Source organism: Magnolia sinica, chromosome 19 (genome assembly GCF_029962835.1).
Source record: "Magnolia sinica isolate HGM2019 chromosome 19, MsV1, whole genome shotgun sequence".
Lineage (NCBI taxonomy): Eukaryota > Viridiplantae > Streptophyta > Magnoliopsida > Magnoliales > Magnoliaceae > Magnolia > Magnolia sinica.
The window spans coordinates 67,829,105-67,847,736 of record NC_080591.1 but is presented as its reverse complement, the minus strand read 5'-3'; the positions used below and the strand labels follow the sequence as shown (position 1 = coordinate 67,847,736).

General features: G+C 39.6%; 1 protein-coding gene across 2 annotated transcripts in view; it reads left to right on the top strand.

Annotated features, from left to right (window-relative positions):
* Positions 1–18,632, top strand: part of LOC131235707 (uridylate kinase PUMPKIN, chloroplastic) — a 50,987-nt gene that overhangs the window by 3,239 nt on the left and 29,116 nt on the right. The window contains exon 2 of one of the 2 annotated variants that reach the window (XM_058233012.1): positions 9,662–9,842. In XM_058233012.1, the coding sequence (XP_058088995.1) occupies positions 9,662–9,842 (181 nt within the window). The remainder of the gene's footprint in view (positions 1–9,661; positions 9,843–18,632) is intronic. The other variant, XM_058233014.1, reaches the window with a different exon arrangement.

The following is an 18,632-nucleotide window of genomic DNA, read 5'->3' as shown; positions in this document are numbered from 1 at the left end:
CATTTTACATGTACAATTCATGTGGGAAAAAAACCACAGTACAAAGCGATGATCAATCCTCTATAATCAGAAGAAGGTTACAAGAGATGGAACAACTTATAGTAAAAACCCTAGCTTTCTCCTTAAACCCTTGAGTATTCATGCTAGGCTCCAAAACCCTCGTTTATGCCCTCTGACGCTTAATCCTAATCGCAATTAGGAGAGTGATGGGGACATCACATTACGGACGCCATTACGCACATATTAGAGGAGGGTCCGAGCCCCAGTGTCCCCATGGCTAGGCGAGTACCCGTTCGAGTCTCGAGGAGCCGAAGACTCCACATAGCATGTGGGTTGCGTGAAGGATGTTTTCGGACCATTGGATGCGACTTGATCATGGCCTGCCATGATCATGGACGTCTTTAGAGTTCATTGGATAGTCTTCGTTTCTTAGGATTATAGCGATTTTTGTTTTTTAGCACTTATGTTTACTTTTTGAGACTTTATTTATATGTTTATTGGTTTTAGCTCATACAGGGGGTATTTGTAACTTACAAAGTAGGGGGTTGAAAGCAAATAGGTCTTTTATTTATGGTCTTTTTGTAAAAGACCAACTTTTAGAATATAAAGGCTTGGACGTCCAACCCTAGCATTTTTTTATGATATGATGTTAATGAAAAAGCTTGAAGTTCTCTTCTCTTTCTCTTGTGTTTATGGAGAATGTGGTGTGAAACCCCATTCGGTGTGAATCCGAATGAAAGCTACCTTGGTGTTAAGCCTTATTTATCCATCTCTTCTCTTGTCTCAAGCTCTAAAGGTATTTTCTCTCATATCTTCTCTCTCTCTCTCTCTCTCTCTCTCTCTCTCTCTCCATTTCAAATCTTCTTCTCCTTTATCTTTTTTCATTTTCTTCTTAAACCCAAGCGTCCTCAACCCATCCATAACCCATACCATCCCAACCTATACCCAAATAAAAAGTCCAGCCTGTACATGTGAGTCCTTATGTCTGTATGAACTGTTTTGTGGACCCCACTTCAACCCTTTTCTTACATCCTTCCTTATTCTTCTTTCTTCAATCAAACCCTAACCTAAAACCCTAGATTCCCCTTTAAAATAAACCCCGATTTCAGATTTCCCCAATTTCCAAACCCTAACACTAATTTCCCTAAACCTAGAATCCTTTAGAATCCCTTTAGGACTTAGTTGATTCCCTTTAAAACGGTTCTACCCTCATGTTTTGGATGGAATTTCTTAATTCCACTGGGCCTATTCTGAAGTAACATCTTACTAGTTCCTTCGTACAAGCATGTGGTAGCCTAAGATTACATGTAATTGCTTATTTGATTTATTGTTTGGTTTATGATGATGTTGCTGAAATTTCATACTTTTGTTGCTCATTTTTAAACTGAAAATCTGATTTTATCCATCATCCTATGTTAGAAAACCATCCTGCATCAAAGAGTATTTATATTATATACTCTTGTACAAGATTAGCAAATAAAACCTGCACTTACGTGTTCCGTCAGTCGAACCGTTGGGACCTTCGGTTGGGCCAAAATGATCCAACTCACACACATCGGTCGAACTGAAAACGTGCAAAAGTGGATAGTGTGCAATCTGAGAATCAACCACAAATTCGGTCAAACTGAACGGGACACTGGTTGAACTGAAACAGGGGTCTTCTCTGCACTAGGATTAAAGGCACTCGATCAACATGCTGCCCAGTCCTATAGAACAAATTTTGGGTTATAGTTTAAATGGATCTCGAAATCTAATTTATTGTGTTCTGTTGAAATGTTTGAGTGTTCATTCTAATGTTAGTGTGAAGTCCTAATGGTGTATAGGGAACTGTATGAATCATGGTTGGTCAGTTGGGGTATTTAGAGGTTTGTTATATACTGGATTTCAACTTTGAAATTTTTGTGATTATTTGTGGCTGATTATCCGTGATTCACGTCAATGGAAACGGTAGCAGTTCAACAGTAGCTATATATGTTCAAGTGCAATTTTGCAAGCAGTTCCTCATGCAATATATGAAACTCAAAGGGAACCCTAGTTTCGAGGGTTGTTGAACACTCAGGTTTGTAGATCACTACACTAAAGTTTGATGGAGAAAATTACTTAGAATGGTCTTAAGTCTTCAAGGATGTTTATTGGTGGCAGACAGAAACTGGGTTATTTGGATGGTCAAATTCTGGAACCACTGGCTGACGACACATCACATGCAGATCGGGAGGCAAATGATATTGCAATTATGTCATGGTTGCTTTATTTAATGAAGGTGGAGATAAGGGGAACTTTATGTATTAAGAGAGGACTCTGTTGAATCATCTTACTCTTAGAGACAAAATTTTGTTAGGTTGTTTTATCTAGGTGGATTGCTGATTTTCGGTAGGGTGGCATGTCTTTGGGAGATTATTCTATGACTATCCGCATAATGTTGCTTGAGTTGAGCCTTCATTAGCCTATAAGGATTCCATAATGTGGCTTGTGTTGAGTAATCTTTTCTATGGCAATAGTTTCTTTTCAAAGCACTCTATTGTAGAATCCAAAGTTGAATCTGATCTTGGGTTGACTCTGATCAAGATTACCAAATACTTCATGGGCATCCCATGCGAGATGCAAAGGAAGTCACCTGATTGATCCATTCTCATTCCTGCCATGGCGCTTTTACTTAAATTTATCTGGAGTTCGGACATTGCTTAGAAAGGCTGGTGATGCAGGACATATGATTTAATGCTAGCATGCAACGTGAATATTATGAAAGAGTCCATAAAGTAATTCAATTAATAAAAGATGTTAATCCACCAAGTAATTAAGAGTAAATAATAGGAAATAAAATCTGATTTAACTTAAATCACATGCCCGCATGCTAAGAAATCACATAAATCAATTAAAACTAGGCTCGATGGAAGGATAGAACTTCCAATTTAGTATAGACACGTTCCACACTCAAGGGAACGACTAGTAAGTTTTATGATTAGGGTTAGGAAGGGAAAAATCTGAAATTTGGAAAATTAGGGTTCATGGGAATTGGGAATTTTGGAATTAGGGTTTTTAAAAATTGGGAACAATAGGAAATTGAATATCTAAGGTTTAGAAAGCTGTAATGGAAGCGAAAATATGAAGAAAAGGGAAGAAGACAGATACCTTTCAAAGAAGAGAGAGGAAGGATGTAAGAAGAAGAATGCCTTTCGAAGAAGAGAATGAGGAAGGATGTACCTTGAGGAATCCACTACCAAACAAGCTTCTACCCTTCCACAATTTAATTGGAAGGGAGGATTTTTTTTTTTTTCCAAAAAAAACCCTAGAAAATAATGAGGAAAATTCCTTCACACAAGAGAGCTTCTCTCTTCTCTTTTTCTTCTCAAATCTCCACTAGGGTTGGAACTCCACTCCCCTTGTGGTTTTATAAATAAAAAATTCGGAATTAAAATGCAACATAATTACAACTATGCCACTCACTTAAGTGAAGTGGCTCATCGTCCAAAATAAGAAAAGTAAAACATTTACTATCAATCTCAACCATCAAATAAGTCTTCAAAATAACAAAAAATATGAAGAAAGCAAGATCAGAGTCCAAGGGGCCCAAATCTAAAAGATCTGGTGGCTCGATGGCCCAATTGACAAAATCCAACGGTCGAATCGACACGAAATAGAAATCTTATGACAAAAATGATCTCCTAAGTAGCCTACATGCATTCTCCCAAGGTGGGGTCTTCCTGATGCACGTCCAATGCATGTGGGCTCTTCAAAATGGCCCGACGGGCCCCATCTGGAACTCGTCTTCCATCCATGAAGAAATCTGCTCTAATGTGGGTGGTCGTCTCCGTCTCTGGTACACCTGAGTAGTTCCTCTGATGTCTCCATCAGCTGGGCATTGCTTACAAAATTGTTATTAGCTTTAAGGGTATCAACTCGTTGTGGAGAAGCATCACAAAAACTATATATTATCAGATGAGAGGTAGGCATACTTGGATTGCCAACAGCGAAGCATGTTAGTATGCCAAGTTACATGCTGCAATGATAAGAGCTTCTACAACAATTGAAAATAAGAATGGGGAGAGTGGATTCCCTTGTCTGCTCTCTCAAACTTTTAAAAGAACTTCTCAGAGTTTCATTAATCAAAATGGATAAAAGAGCTGAAGAGATACATGTCTCCATCCACTTGCACCACTTATTCCAAAACCTATTTTTCTAATAAGGTACAAGAGAAACTTCCAATCTTCTTTATCATAGGATTTTCTGATATCAATTTTGCAAATGATCCTCAGTTTCTTGTTCTAGACCTCCAATAAATGAGTCATTGGTTATGAAGCTGCCATCCAAATTTTTTTTCTATCCATGACAGAAGCCCCTTTGGAAAGGAGAAATCACAAACTCAATTACTCTTATTAACCTTCTAGCTAGGACTTCAGCTGGGATCTTGTATAAACTACTCACCAAACTTATAGGTTGAAGTCTGGAATTGTTGAGTCACCTTCTTTCTTGGGAAGTGGAGTTAGCCCCTCTGTGAATACACCCCCCATCATTCAACTCATTGAAATCCTTCATTAGGTTGTTCTTTGTCACTTCCCAACACTTTTTCATTGGAAGCCATACTAAATTCGGTTGGTCCGAGTGCTTTGTTGTATTCGATGTAGAAAATCGCATCTTTCACTTCATCCATTTCAAAAGGCCTTTTAACAATTATGCTTTTGTCAGGTGGAACAAATTTAAAAGCTAAGCCATCCAAAGAAAGCCTCTTAACCTCAACTCTACAGAATGAGCTATAGCATTCCACTATTGCATTTTTAATCCCAATTTTTCTTTGATGGAGGAGTTATTCACCCAAGCTTGGAGGTCATATTTATCATCCTCCTTAGGTTGGTGAACCAATGAAAGAATGAAGTATTTTTGTTTCTTTCCTTCAGTCAAGTTGCTCTTGTTTTCTGTCTCCATGAAATTTTGTTGCTTCTGAGGATCTCACCATATCGCAATTCGCATCCCATCTCAAAGAGTTGCTCTGCCTCCCAATCTTGCCCTTGAAGGTAGTATGGAACACCCATGATTCCTCTTTCCCTACGATTCACAAATTAGAGGAGATAACAACTGCAATCTTTTTTCTTGAATGAGGATGTCCACTTTCCTGTTATGAACAAACATAGTTGCAAAAAGCTTGAAGCGTCTGTTTTAAAATGTAAACAGGTATAATCAGTGTTTTAAATATCGACGATATCGGCCGATTTATCCCATGATATATCTTGTATCCCACCTGTGCAATACGAAATGCATAAGTAATGGGATATATCCCACATGTTTGATCTGGTGAGCATTTTTTATTTTCGATAATTTTTTTTCCTGTAAATTATGTAAAATTAGTGTCAAATTGTTACAAATCAATGATTTTTCATGTTTTGCATAAAAAATCTTAGATTGGGAGCTTTGATTTCGAGATTTGGAGGAGAATGACCGAGTTGTGGAAAATTGAAAAAAATAAAAAATTTCCCAATTTCATGCAAATCGGTTGCAATCTTTATGTGCAAATGTAAAATCAAATATTTATGTAACCTAATCTAGTGATTCTTTTTTTGCTTTTGAATGTATTGCTTGTGTTTCCACACGTCTTCTTACATTTATAAATTATATGAGTAAACTTTGAATATACTTGCATCAATTCAGTTCGACAGTGCATATATTAGGACCCCATACAAAGAAAACCTATTATGTGCACTTGTTTTTTTGTAATGTTTTGATTTGTAAGTGTGTATTGATGTCTTTTTTAACAATCATTGAAATTTCATTGAAAAATTCGACCAATTTCCAATGTTTCCCCCCATGTTTGCAACAACAACGATACATTACGCGATACAACCGATATATCCCATGCGATAACCAATACGTATTTGTATCCCAAGGGTGCGATACGTAACATGATACCGATATTTCGAACACCGAGTATAATTAGGTTGGTAGTAGTAGGAGCAAGAGTGCAAAGAGTGATTCTAAGCACCAAGTAAGGAGGATCCTGCAAGTAAGGAACAAACTACTTCACCGCCAATCTCTTCTTACCTCCTTCAACACCTCTTATATTCCATGAGAGGATATTTGATTCTTCATTTCAAGCTAATTTTGTTTCCTAACCAGCAACCTGGTCACTTTAAGCATGTCATTTCCTTTTCATTATTCACTGAACATGACAAGTTCTGGATTTCTCTTTTCCTCTTTAGGATACTTCTGCTGACATGTATGCCATCCCAATCATCTAATGAATGGAAGAGGAATCTCACGCTATCAACCAGCCTATCATTTTTTTCGAAGATCGAACTTTAATAAAAGGAGCCAAAGGCAACCCAAAAGGAACAAAACAAGACAAAAACAAGAAGGAAAGGAAACAAAAGAACAAAACAAACAAAGATCTAACCAGCCATACAACACAAAACAAAAACAGAAGGGAGAAAACAGAGAAACAAAACAAATCAAGACCTAACCAGCTATTCAACTCAAGTTAGACTATACAACTCCTGACTGACCAGAAAGAGCCATGCCGTTACAATCCAAGGAAGGAAGAAACGTACAACAATCAGATATCTGAAGACAAAGCGAGCAGTCCGCTACATCATGGAGAATCAAATCCACTACCTTGGAGGAAGGAGAGGAAATACCCTGGATTCAACGACTGTTCCTTTCTTTCCAAATTGCCCAGAGAACTGCCAAAATAGCCAAATGCCAGATAGCCTTGAGATCTTTTCTGACACCACCTCTGTGCCATGCGAACGAACGGTAAGTCAACAACCCTATTAGGCATGGCCCAGGAAGTGCGAAATCTGGCGAAAATGGAGGACCTCGCCCCCAAGCTAAGGGGCAGTGAAGAAAAGGTGATTAATGGATTCTGCATTGCCCAAATAGAGTAAATAGACGTTGGGGAGCACCATTTCGCGGTGTTGCTGGTTGTACATGGTGAGGAATCCCCCCCGCAAGAAGCCAAACAAAAGCAGCCTGATGCAGGACAATTAACCACTTGCTCTAAAAGCTCGAACTGTTAGAGTATGACGAATTAATCCTTTTATCTCATAGCCTAGGCTCCACATCTCATGGGTTTTAGGACTTCGGCCGAACCCCCTTCGTGGGCCCCAAATCACATGGGCCGCTCACCCTGAGTGTGTCCCCGCATCCCACGGGCTACCACACTCGAGCCCGGTGTAACATGCGCATTAATCACCCTTGGTGAGGAGTCTCGAACACGAGACCTCCTCCGTGGGCTGCACCCATCCCGAGTGTGCCCCTGCATCCCACAAGCGACCCCTCTCGAGCCCAGTGTGAAAATGCTCCTGCATTAATCACCCCCGGTGAGGAGTCTCGAACCCGAGACTTCCCGCTCTGATACCAATTTGATGCAGGACAATTAACCACTTGCTCTAAAAGCTTGAACTGCTAGAGTATGGCGAATTAATCCTTTTATCTCATAGCTTAGGCCCCACATCTCATGAGTTTTAGGACCTCGGCCGAACCCCCTTCGTGGGCCCCAAATCATATGGGCCGCCCACCTCGAGTGTGTCCCCACATCCCACGGGCTACCCCACTCGAGCCCGGTGTGAAATGCGCATTAATCACCCCTAATGAGGAATCTCGAACACGGGACCTCCTCCGTGGGCCACACCCACCCCGAGTGTGCCCCTGCATCACAGCCACTTTTCGCAGAGCTCCATATGACCAAACAAAGGAGGGGAAAGCAGGAGTCAAAGCAGAGGCCAGAGCCCTTAGGAGCGTGAAAAGCAACACAAGGAAGATGGCGACCAGGATAGAGAGTCTCATCTGCACTCGGAGAAGGCCGAATTCCCCCAAGAAGCTTCAGAAGGTCTAGAAATTCTCCTAGCTCCGGCTCCAGCTAAGAAAAAAGGCCTCTTGCGAGGAGGGCACCACACCCCAGACCCTTCGTTAGAGAAACAACTAGCAATTGACGTGGATAGGTTCGAGGCAACCCTGGCTAAGGAGGGGAAAAGAGAATAGTGAGGCCTGTCATGGCCAATTGGAAACCCGGTGTAGCAAGCTCAATTCCAACATCTGACTGCCTGAGTAAGATCTCACATTTTTTTTTATTGAGTCACTGCTCTGGTGCAATAAGGCCTTGGTTGAATCTTAACGTTTCCTTGAATCACTATAATGACAAGGAGTTTCGACAGCCATAACTATTTCTCCGGGTTCTTCTGATTTAGTTAGTTCAACAGTTGACTGGAAGCCTTTTGACATCTCATCCTTCCTACCCCAACATCTCTCCTGTGAATATCAATTTCATCTCTGACCAATAAGACCGACGCTGGACGAATTTCCTGAGAATTCAGTTTCACTAATTCCATCTTCCTTTACCTCTTTATTATTTCCTTCAATAACGAGGTTGAAGAGATTTGGCAGCACATCCTCTTCAAAATCTTCACACTAATTTTCTTCATCTGAGAGATTTATTGAAACAGTCTTCCTCACATACACTAACAGAGTTGGAGAAGTTCTCTGAATTGTAAAACTGATAGCTATTATCTTTCTGTACAAAGCGTGAGTCGTTTGGGATTTTGTGGTAGTGAAGCCCAAGATATTAAATTTGTTGTTGTCTCTCCCTCTTGTATGCATGCATGGGAATCTGGTAAATGTTTTTGTTTATTTTTAGTTCTGGACTTCAAGAACAGATTGGCTACCTCTGAGGCCCAGCATTTTCATGCCTCCAGATTGTGTACCAGACAAGTGGCACCTTTGTATGAAGGTCTGAACCATACACCATGTGGATTCATACGTCAATAGACCATTAAAATTTCATTTGATGATACTATCTTAACCATGTATAAATGGTTTTTTTTTTCACTTAACAGATGCCGTTGCTGGTTTTTGTCTTTTTGTGTTCATTTGTATGCCAATTGCCACCAAGTGCTATAACCATCTAAACACTGATTTTTGGACCATGAGTCAATCACTATTGGAAGCATGAAATGGATGGTTTGATCTGATCCATGTGTGCCACAAATATGATGAAATGGAGGCACAGAAAATGAATCGTGGGAGGCATGAATCTGCTCTCCTGGACTTCATATGTAGTTGCTGTAGAAGTTTGATTAAATACTGGAATTTATTGCAACTCTCTGGGATTTGGTGTTTAAGTGCCGCAACAAAATTATAGCTGCTGAAAATTGGGAATAATTCCAGAATTCTGTGAGCATTGGTCTCGGGAATTAATATACTGGTGCTGAAAATTGGGCATCGCTGGAATTACGGTTTCTTGTTGAATTTGTTACAATTTCCTTCGAATAGTTAAATTGTTGTGAAAAAGAATCGTGGGCCTTCTGTTTTGGGACATCCCAGCAGGATATACCCATGAATTTTATTTGAAATGGATCAGGATGTCTAGTACCTGGATCAATCTGCTGCAGGTGTTGATTGCAAACCATGGGCTGCACTCTTGCACGTGTTGGTGCTTCAAGACACATCCTGATGCTTCATGGCCATATAATTCCTTGGCTGTGATTTGCCTTTGATGTTATGGCATAGGCATCTTGATACTGTGCTTCACTAGGATCCAATTTCTTGGACATTTTCTCTTCTATAACCACTCGTGGCCTACTAGTATGTACATTTTGTCGATTACTTTAATTGGAAAAGCATAATAGGTTTACAAATTTACAATAATAAACTTTTTTTTTTTTTTTTTTTTTAAAAGTTTGCTTTCATTTGTTAACTTCATGATTATAAACAGAACTCAAGCATCAACCATGATGCCCTTTGAGTTGCAAACTGATGAAGCTGCCATGTCCAAGCCATCATATAAATGGCGTCGAGTGTTGCTGAAAGTAAGTGGGGAAGCACTTGCAGGAGACCATGCACAAAATATTGATCCGAAGGTGGGAATGGGGAAACTAGTAATATGAGTTTGTAAGTCTATTTTGATGTGTTCAATAATCTTGTGGATCAAATTGTCGGAAAGAACATCAGGCACTTGTTTCATCTTTGTGGCTATGCATGTATGTGGCATGTTGGAATCTATGTTTCTCAATTAAGAACATTGAAAATTGTGCAGGCTACCTGCAAATCTGGGCTGTGGCTGGGCATGTGTTTTTGATCCAATGCATGTTTCTCATAGCCTGAAAATCAGGCTGTTTCTCTCATTTGATGGGGGATGCTTGTATTGAATGAATGAGTGGTCAGAGAAAAACCACAGGCAATTCCACATTCTTTGCATTTTTGTGGCCTGCCTGGTGACCTGATTAGCCTCATTTTTTGGGCCATGATGCTTTAACGTCAGATCTTGCCTAGTAAATGACTGAATGACAAATATTGCATAATTGTATCCTTGGTTGCATGATCCTTCTAATCAGGTGCCCCTGCTTCAAATCACGCTCCTGCTCTCGCATCCTAGATGTTTATACTTGCTAATGTTTTGAAACAGACGCTTCCCTGATCCTGCACCTGAATCTGTTGCTGCTTCACTTCACACCATGCGTTAATGTGTGTGACACTGGTAGGCATGGCAAGAGTTGGATTGAGAGCTGAACTCCCGTTAATAGCCTTTGGAAGGCTAATGGCCAATTTATAAGAAATGCTTCATTACTTGATATTAGTCACTTGCATCTTATCCTTGATGAACCTAATTTTGTTCTTTTAGCAGAAGTATTTCATTCTCTACAACCAAAAATAGATTATTAAACTTGGTTGATTTTCTCCAAGATGTACTTATTGGAATCAACGATCTAAAATGCCGGTAGATGGTGGTGCGGCCCTGAAATCAGCCCGACCAATGGGAGCTGACAACCCCAACAGAAGGTCCCTTCCATGACCCAAGAAGAGGATAAAAAAGGGTCCTAAAAGGTCAACTAATCCCTCCCCAATGGTTGCCTCAGGTGATTTGACTGCCCTAGTTTGGAAATTAACTATGGTTTGGTTGGTTTTCAGGTTAAGACAATTTTATTAGAAAGCTAATCAAGAAGAGGATAAAAAAGGGTCCTAAAAGGTCATGTAATCCCTCCCCAATGGTTGCCTCAGGTGGTTTGATTTCCCTAGTTTGGAAATTAACTATGGTTTGGTTGGTTTTCGGGTTAAGACAATTTATTACAAAGCTAATCAAAGTTCTCTATGGGAACTTGTTTATGGAGCTAGATTTCCTAGTTTAATTTTAGTAGGTTCTGATTAGGATTTAGTTCATTTTAGGAAGGATCTTGAAGATCTTTAGTTGTTGGGATGTTCTACTGAAATTTAAGACTAATTTTGGGATGTCATATATTTTAAAAAGTACCACCATGATATTTGACTTTTTAATGCTTTAGATTTAGTTTCAGCCACCTTCTTTTCAACCAATGCAAATTTACACAACATCTTTCCTGATAATAGACATCTTGGGCTTTTTATGGTGGATATTGGTGCACCAACTTCCATCTTCTATATTTTTTAGAGAGGGAATTGCTATATCATCTTTTGAGTTGCTGCATGTATGTGAATTACGCATATTCACTTTCATGTTAGGGGAGTTGCTGCCTTGCTGCTGATCTTCCTTGTCTGGGCAATTTTCAATATTCAATGAAGAATGGAACTGACACCATATTTATTATGTTTCCTAGTGTTCGAAGTGCAGAATAACCCTAAAGGCCGGTTTGGGAAGCAGGAAACTGTTTTGTGGAAAACGGTTTTCTGCTGGAAACTACATTTCCACTGTTTGCGAGCGTGGAAAACATATTTTTGGAAATGGGGTAAAACTAGTTTTCCATGCAACCCCCCTATAAGTTTTCATTTCCAGAAAAAATCAGAAATTAGATTTCCCAATCACAGGGCAAACTCACAAAGGCAAACCTCCCCCTTCCTCATCTCTTTCTTTCTCTCTCATCTCAAATTTGGCAATTAAAGATGTGCCCCACGCCACTATCTCCATTATAATCAATATGGCCCCTACTTCATTTAATGATAGAACATCTTTGCCACTCAAAATTTGCTCATGCATTGGCTCATATTTTGGTTTCAAGCTAGACAGGAACTTAGCCACACGAAACTTTTCATGGTGTTGTTTGATACACATTCAACTCTTCCACATTCCTTCGAGTTTTGAGAAATATTCACCAACAGATTTATCTCCTTGTTGAAATGCGAAGATTTCTTCAAACGACTGATAGGTATAAGAGACGTTTTTCTCTGATGAATGCATCTCCCATAGAGTATCCCAAACTCTTTTGCCTTACAAAAAAATAACATTCACAGTCATAGATTTTTCCATATTGTTCCACAACCATGTTGTAATCTAAAGCATTTTTTTTAAAATTTTTTTTATTTTTAAAATTTAAATTTAAATTCATTCATCATACTTTTGCTTTCATCCTATTTCTCCATGAAAAGTATTTTAGCCTTCCCTTTTTTGTCACAAATAACTTGTATAGATTTGGACGACTAGAGATAATTTGCTCCATTTAACATAGTAGAGGATAATTTTGCGCCCTTAAAAAGTTGGATGGATTCACGTAACTAGGCCTATCTTTTCATCATCTCCATTAAAACCAGGTACAATAAAGAAACAAGAACTTGAGAAGCATTGCTTACACTGCTCCCAAAGTGATGATTGCTCTAGCCACATGCTTTAACAAGGTATATGCTTGACGTTCCCAACACTTCCACGATCGCACACTGGAATGTATATCAATCACCTACACATCACCTCACTCTCACAGGCAGGCCATACAAGAGGGCACCAAAGAAGAGAAACCCTGGGTGAAAATGAGAAATGGAATAGGAGGAGAAAGATATTTAGAAAGTAAGAAAGTTGAAAAAAAAAATATGAGTTTGATCGATTACTGCTCTGATACCATGAAAGTTTGTGAGAAAAGAGAAAAGGAAGAGGCAAGCGAAGAGAGAGAGGAATGAAAAGAATTGGAAAGAAAGAGGAAAGAGGGGTTAGGGTTGGAAACCCCCTCAAAAGTTATAAAATGAAAATACCGAAAATACTCCTTACTTCATACAATTTACAACATAAGCCCCTTAGTCTAAGAATATAAAATATGCATAAAGAGAGGAACTAAAGGATAAAATCAGAGGAGTAGGTGGAGTGTATGATCATATGACCCATATTAATCAACTTTAACGAGGAAGATGACCCATTCTTCTTCACGTAGAATCAGAGAGCCGGGGCACCATTTAGCTTTGAGCTGGTGTGGATGGAGTTAGATGGCTTTCCTGGTTTGGCGGAAAAATGGTGGTGTTCCTTTCAGGTGGCTGGGTCAACAGGCTCCTGATTACATAAAAAGCTGAAATTGACAAGGGAGAGTCTTAAGTCTTGGAACAGGGATTTTTTCGGGGCGAAAGAAGCTGAGTTGGCTGGTATATTGGATGAGCTTCATATTATAGATCTGAAGGAGGAAGAGGATTTGCTGACTTCCAAAGATCTAGAAAAGCAGACTTTTCTATCAACAGATTATGAGATGTATTTCAAGAATGGGGAATTTAAATGGAGGCAAAGGTCACGGGAGTTATGGTTGAAAGAGGGAGACACGAACATCAGGTTTTTTCACGACATAACATCGGCAAGGCTTTGAACTAACAGAATTTCCTCCTTGGTTGTGGATGGATCTCATATCGAGAAGAAGGATCAGGTGTTTGCGACTATAGTGGAATATTATCAGAAGCTTCTGTCTAAAGAGGATTGGGTCCGTCCAAGGTTAGATTACCTTCACTTTAACAACATCTTAAAAGAAACAACTGAGTGGTTGGAAAGGCCAATATCGAAGTTAAGAGCGTTATGGACAGTTTCAGTAGTGACAAAGCTCTTGGCCCCGATGGATTTCCCTTAGCATTTTCCCTAAAGTTCTGGAATGTGGTGAAAGAAGATGTTATGGAATTCGTTAAGGAGTTCTTTGAAAGAGGTCGATTAGCTCAAGAGTTGGGAGCCTCTTTTATTGAAAGATTTTATTGTGGTTAAAGTGCTTGCCTTGAGATTCAAAGAAGTTTTGGGGAGTGTTATTTCCTTGAATCAAGTGGCCTTTGTGGAAGGTTGTTAAATTTTGGATAGTGTTGTTATAGCTCACGAGTGCATAGACTTTTGCTTCAAGGAGAAGAAGTTTGGTATTATCAGTAGGGGTGTACACAAACCGAGCTAGCTCGGTTAGCTCGCTTGACTCAACTCGAAAAAGATCGATTCGACTCGGTTCGAAGCTGAGTTCGAGCCGAGTCGAGCTGATTTTTTGAGCTTGAAAATGAGTTCGAGCCGAGTTCGAGCAGGCCCCAGCTCGACTCGATTCGGATTGAATCCAGCTGGAATCAAACTCGGATCGAACCAATTCGGTGACTCGGTTACTTTGCCATTGATGTTGCTCACCAAGTGTTTGATAAAATGACTCAACGAAGTGTGGCTAGTGGCAATGAAGTTATGTACATGAAACAAATACCCTTTTTTTCTTGGTTTTTCTTGGTGTATATGTTGCTTAGAAGGTGTTTGATAAAATACCTGTAAAACCATTGCTTTTGTTTCACATACAGAGGGATTTTGCAGGTGCAGTCCAGATGTTTGTCGAAATGTTGCAATGGTGAACTCGGCTCGAACTGGCTCAAGCTGCTGACCGAACTGAGTCGAGCTGGCCGAGCCGAGTCGAGCTAAGGCCAGCTCGACTCGGTTTGACTCAATGTACACCCCTAATTATCAACAAGCTTAATGTCGAGAAGGCATATGATCATGTCGACTGGGCTTTTTTGGACATCATGTTGGGCAGGTTGGGATGTAGAGAGAAGTGGAGGAAGTGGATTTAGGCTTGTGTTTGTTGCCACTCTTTCTTGATGCTTGTAAGTGGATCCCCAAAGGAGTTTTTAAGCCTTCTAGGGGTCTTAGACAAGGGGACCCGCTTTCCGCATACTTCTTCCTAGTAGTTGGGGAAGCTTTTAGCCGTATGCTAGCCAAAGGTCAAGAAACCTATCTTATTGGAGGGTTTAGGGTGGCGATGTGGGGAGTATGATATCTCATCTTTAGTTCGCCGACGACACGATCATCTTTTGTGAAGCTGATTCTTCTATGGTCGATAACTTGCAAAATGGTTATGCGCTTTGAGGCAGTCTCGGGGTTGAAGGTTAATGTTGGGAAAAGTGAAATGTTGGGGATTCATCTTTCTAAAGGTGAGGTTTTGAAGCTAGCATCGTCCTTTGGATGCAAAGCAGGGTCTTTCCCCTCCACTTACTAGTGGCTCCCGTTGTGTATGGGAAAGCTAGCCAAGCATCTATGGTATAAGGTGATCGAGAGGGTAGAATGTAAATTATTTAAGTGGAAGAGCCGTTATTTGTCTTTATGTGGCCGGTCAACTCTTATCACAAAATAGCTTTTGCCAATATGCCAGCGTATTTTATGTCCTTGTTCAAATGCCCTCAAGCAGTCCGAGAAAAACTTGATGAGGTGCGGGATTTCTTATGGAAGGTATCCAAAGAAAGCAATAAATTTCACTTGTTGAAATGTGAGGAAGTGTGCAGGCCGATGACTTGAGGTGGGGCAAGTTTGAGGAGCCTTTCTGGTATGAATTCAACCCTTCTAGGAAAATGGCTATTGTGGTTTAGGAAGGAAGAAGGCAATATTTAGTGGGAAATCATAGTTAGCAAGTATGGGACTCGAGAAGGTGGTTTGGAAACAAAGAAATCCTCCTTGTATAGGGTTTCTTACATCTGGAAATCAGTTGCGACATCTAGAGAGGTGTTTTGGCTAGGGATTTCATTCTATGTAGGGGATGGATCCAAAATTAGACTTTGCGAAGACTTATGGTGTGGTGGCTTCCTATTGAAAATTGATTTCCACAGTCTAGCTTGTCTTGCTCCTGTAGAGGGTCTTAAAGTGGTGGATTGTTACTCTTCTTGAAGCTCTGTCATGGTTTGGGCTCCACTTTATAGGCAAAACTTATCGGAGAGCAAGAACAAGTTCGTTGCCCTTTTGTCCCAGTTGCAATATGTTCACCCTATGGGGTGGGAGCGTTCAATGGTATGATCGGCTCATAGTTTAGGTTGATTTTGATGAGGACATTAGACCCTTCAAAGTTTATCAAAGACGAAGGCGGCTGACTAATACATCTTTGTGGCTTAATGATGGTTCGTGGCACAACCAAGGAGGATTTTGAAGACCTTACATGTGTTCCTGGATTAATTGAAGGCCCCACATCAGGAGGACACATGATTTTTTATTTTATTATTTTATTTTGTGACAGGGGTAGTTTAGTCATTTTTTTAATCCGAATTTTATAAATAGGATGTTTTCTACCCTAAACCGGGTGATGTTTTTTTAAATGAAAAATTGGTGCCTCCTTCCCCTTCTCTCTATGGTAATTTCTCTTCCCCTAATCTCTTCTCTTCTTCTAAATTCTATTTTTAACCCTCCAACCTTCTTCTTCTCTTTTTATGCCTAGTATTATTTGATTGCTACTGTTTACAATTAGATTCTTTGAAGTTCCCTTACCCTGAAAATCTGAGAATTGATCCCAACCCTCTCTCAGATTTTCCAGCCATCCCTATTCCAGAAATCCTTTGATTTCCTGGACTAGAGAAGTTGCATTGATTGTTGGATTGAAACCATGCAAAATCGGGAGGTCCCATCCCTCGCCGGATCCAATCCACGCATGATTTGAATACGGTACTTTAGGATTGTGATGATGGTCTTAAACCATTGCATGTTTCCTTTGTTATTATCTTTGCTATGATGTGGAATGTTGAATATTTCAATTGATTTGCATAGTTTATTTTGCTTGATAATTTCTGTGCTCACACATACATTCTAGTTTAGACCGTCTTGCATCAGATTCTCTGTCAAGTCCTTTTATAAGCTCATTCAGTTTGAAGATTTTGAGGGCCCAAGGGAGCCATGCCTTCCACTTGTGGTTTTATGGAGCTCTGCTCCAAGGTCGCGGCTTTCATGTGGTTGGTGGGAAGGAAAAAGTCGTTGAAGGATTAGATCCACACCCAACTTCTTGTTCTATCGAGAAGATGGGTATGGATCCGTTCGATTCAGTAGTGTTTTACTCACCTAGGCATTTTTGCCATTTTCATTTCTTTATTTCAACTTAAGAAAGGTATTGACAATCGATAATTCTCCAAAAGAGATCTTTGCCTATCCTGAATATGTGTTATATGTTTAAGCAAGATGCTGAATCTATTTATCATTTATTTATTTTCTCCTCCTACACTCAATCAGTGTGGGATCCTGTTCTTGTGGCATTTGAGTGGATTGGATTATGCTGAGCATGGAGGTATTGGGGTAAGAGAGACCAATCTTCTTGGCTATTGACGCTTCTCACTGTGTGGTGGTCCATTTGGGGTGAGAGGAATAGAAGATGTTTCTGAGATTCTTCTCAACCAATGAAAGCGGTTGTGGAGCAAGTTAAAGGATTGGTCTCCCAGTTGGAAAGTTTCCAATTGTAGTTGGTAGTTTGTGGGTTGCGCTCTGGGGGTTGTTTTTTTTTTTCTTTATATTCTTTCCTTGTTTTCGCTATTTTGAGTAGGCCTTTAATAAAATTCCATCATCCTTCAAAAAAAAAAGGAAGAAGAAAAAAGAAGAAGAAAAAAAAAAAGAAAAGAAAAGAAAAGAAAAAGGAAAAAAAGATGTGGATTGTTAGGATTGGGGATACCCAAGAAAACTCTCAGAATTTGAATATTTCAACCCTTTGGCCGTTTAACTCTTTTCCTTTGAGCTTTCCTCCATGGGGCTATTTATTGAAAGTTTAGGACCTTCCAGTCTTGAAGATCTTCAAGGAATCACTATCAACTGTATATCTTATCAGATGATTGTTGTGATCATTGACCATGATCCCCATCCAATGGCTAGTTTTGGCTTATCCAATAACAATATGTCAAGACATATTGTAGTAAACTTTGGTGTCGATTACAGGGATTCACTTAATTACCTTAATGTCCTTTCTTTCGGTTAAAAATCCATCTCATAAGCTTTTATATTGTACAGTTTAATAATCTCAAATAACTAATGCAACAAATTTTTTGCCCCAAATGACTCTTATTATATATAATGCTACAAGTTTTGTGAAAATAGAGAGAGAGAGAGAGAGAGAGAGAGAGAGAGAGAGAGAGAGAGAGAGGATATAAAATATGCACAAAGGAGAGGATTTTATGCCCTTTAGTTACAAAACCAAAATACTGAAAATACCATCGCTTTATACAATGTACAATATAAGCCCCAAAGAATATAAAATATGCACAAAGGAGAGGATTTTAAGGATAGAACCAGAGGATTAAGTGGGCAGCATGTACACATGGCCCATATTAATCAGCTTTAACAAGCACTACAATAGAATTGGGGACATGGATATTGGATATTGAAGTGATTAAAACCACGGCCAACCACTTGATGCTTACTAAAACCACCGCCCAAGCAACACACCACCAAAATCAAAACACCCCTTCGATTCTAATGGCACACGGAATATGCGAGGATCGTGTACAATAAATAGAAAGAAGATAATAGAGAAAAAAACAAAACCACAACCACACAAGAACACGAGATATACGTGATTCACTTCTTGGGCTACATCCACAGGCAATTTGGCAAAGAAAATTCACTATAACAAGGAGAGATCACAAAGCTCAAGGAATAGAGTACCTTCTTCAATAATGCAACAAAAAATCCATCGATGCCATGCTTAAAAAGACAAACCCTCCACCATTGCAATGCTAGCAATAAAATTTCT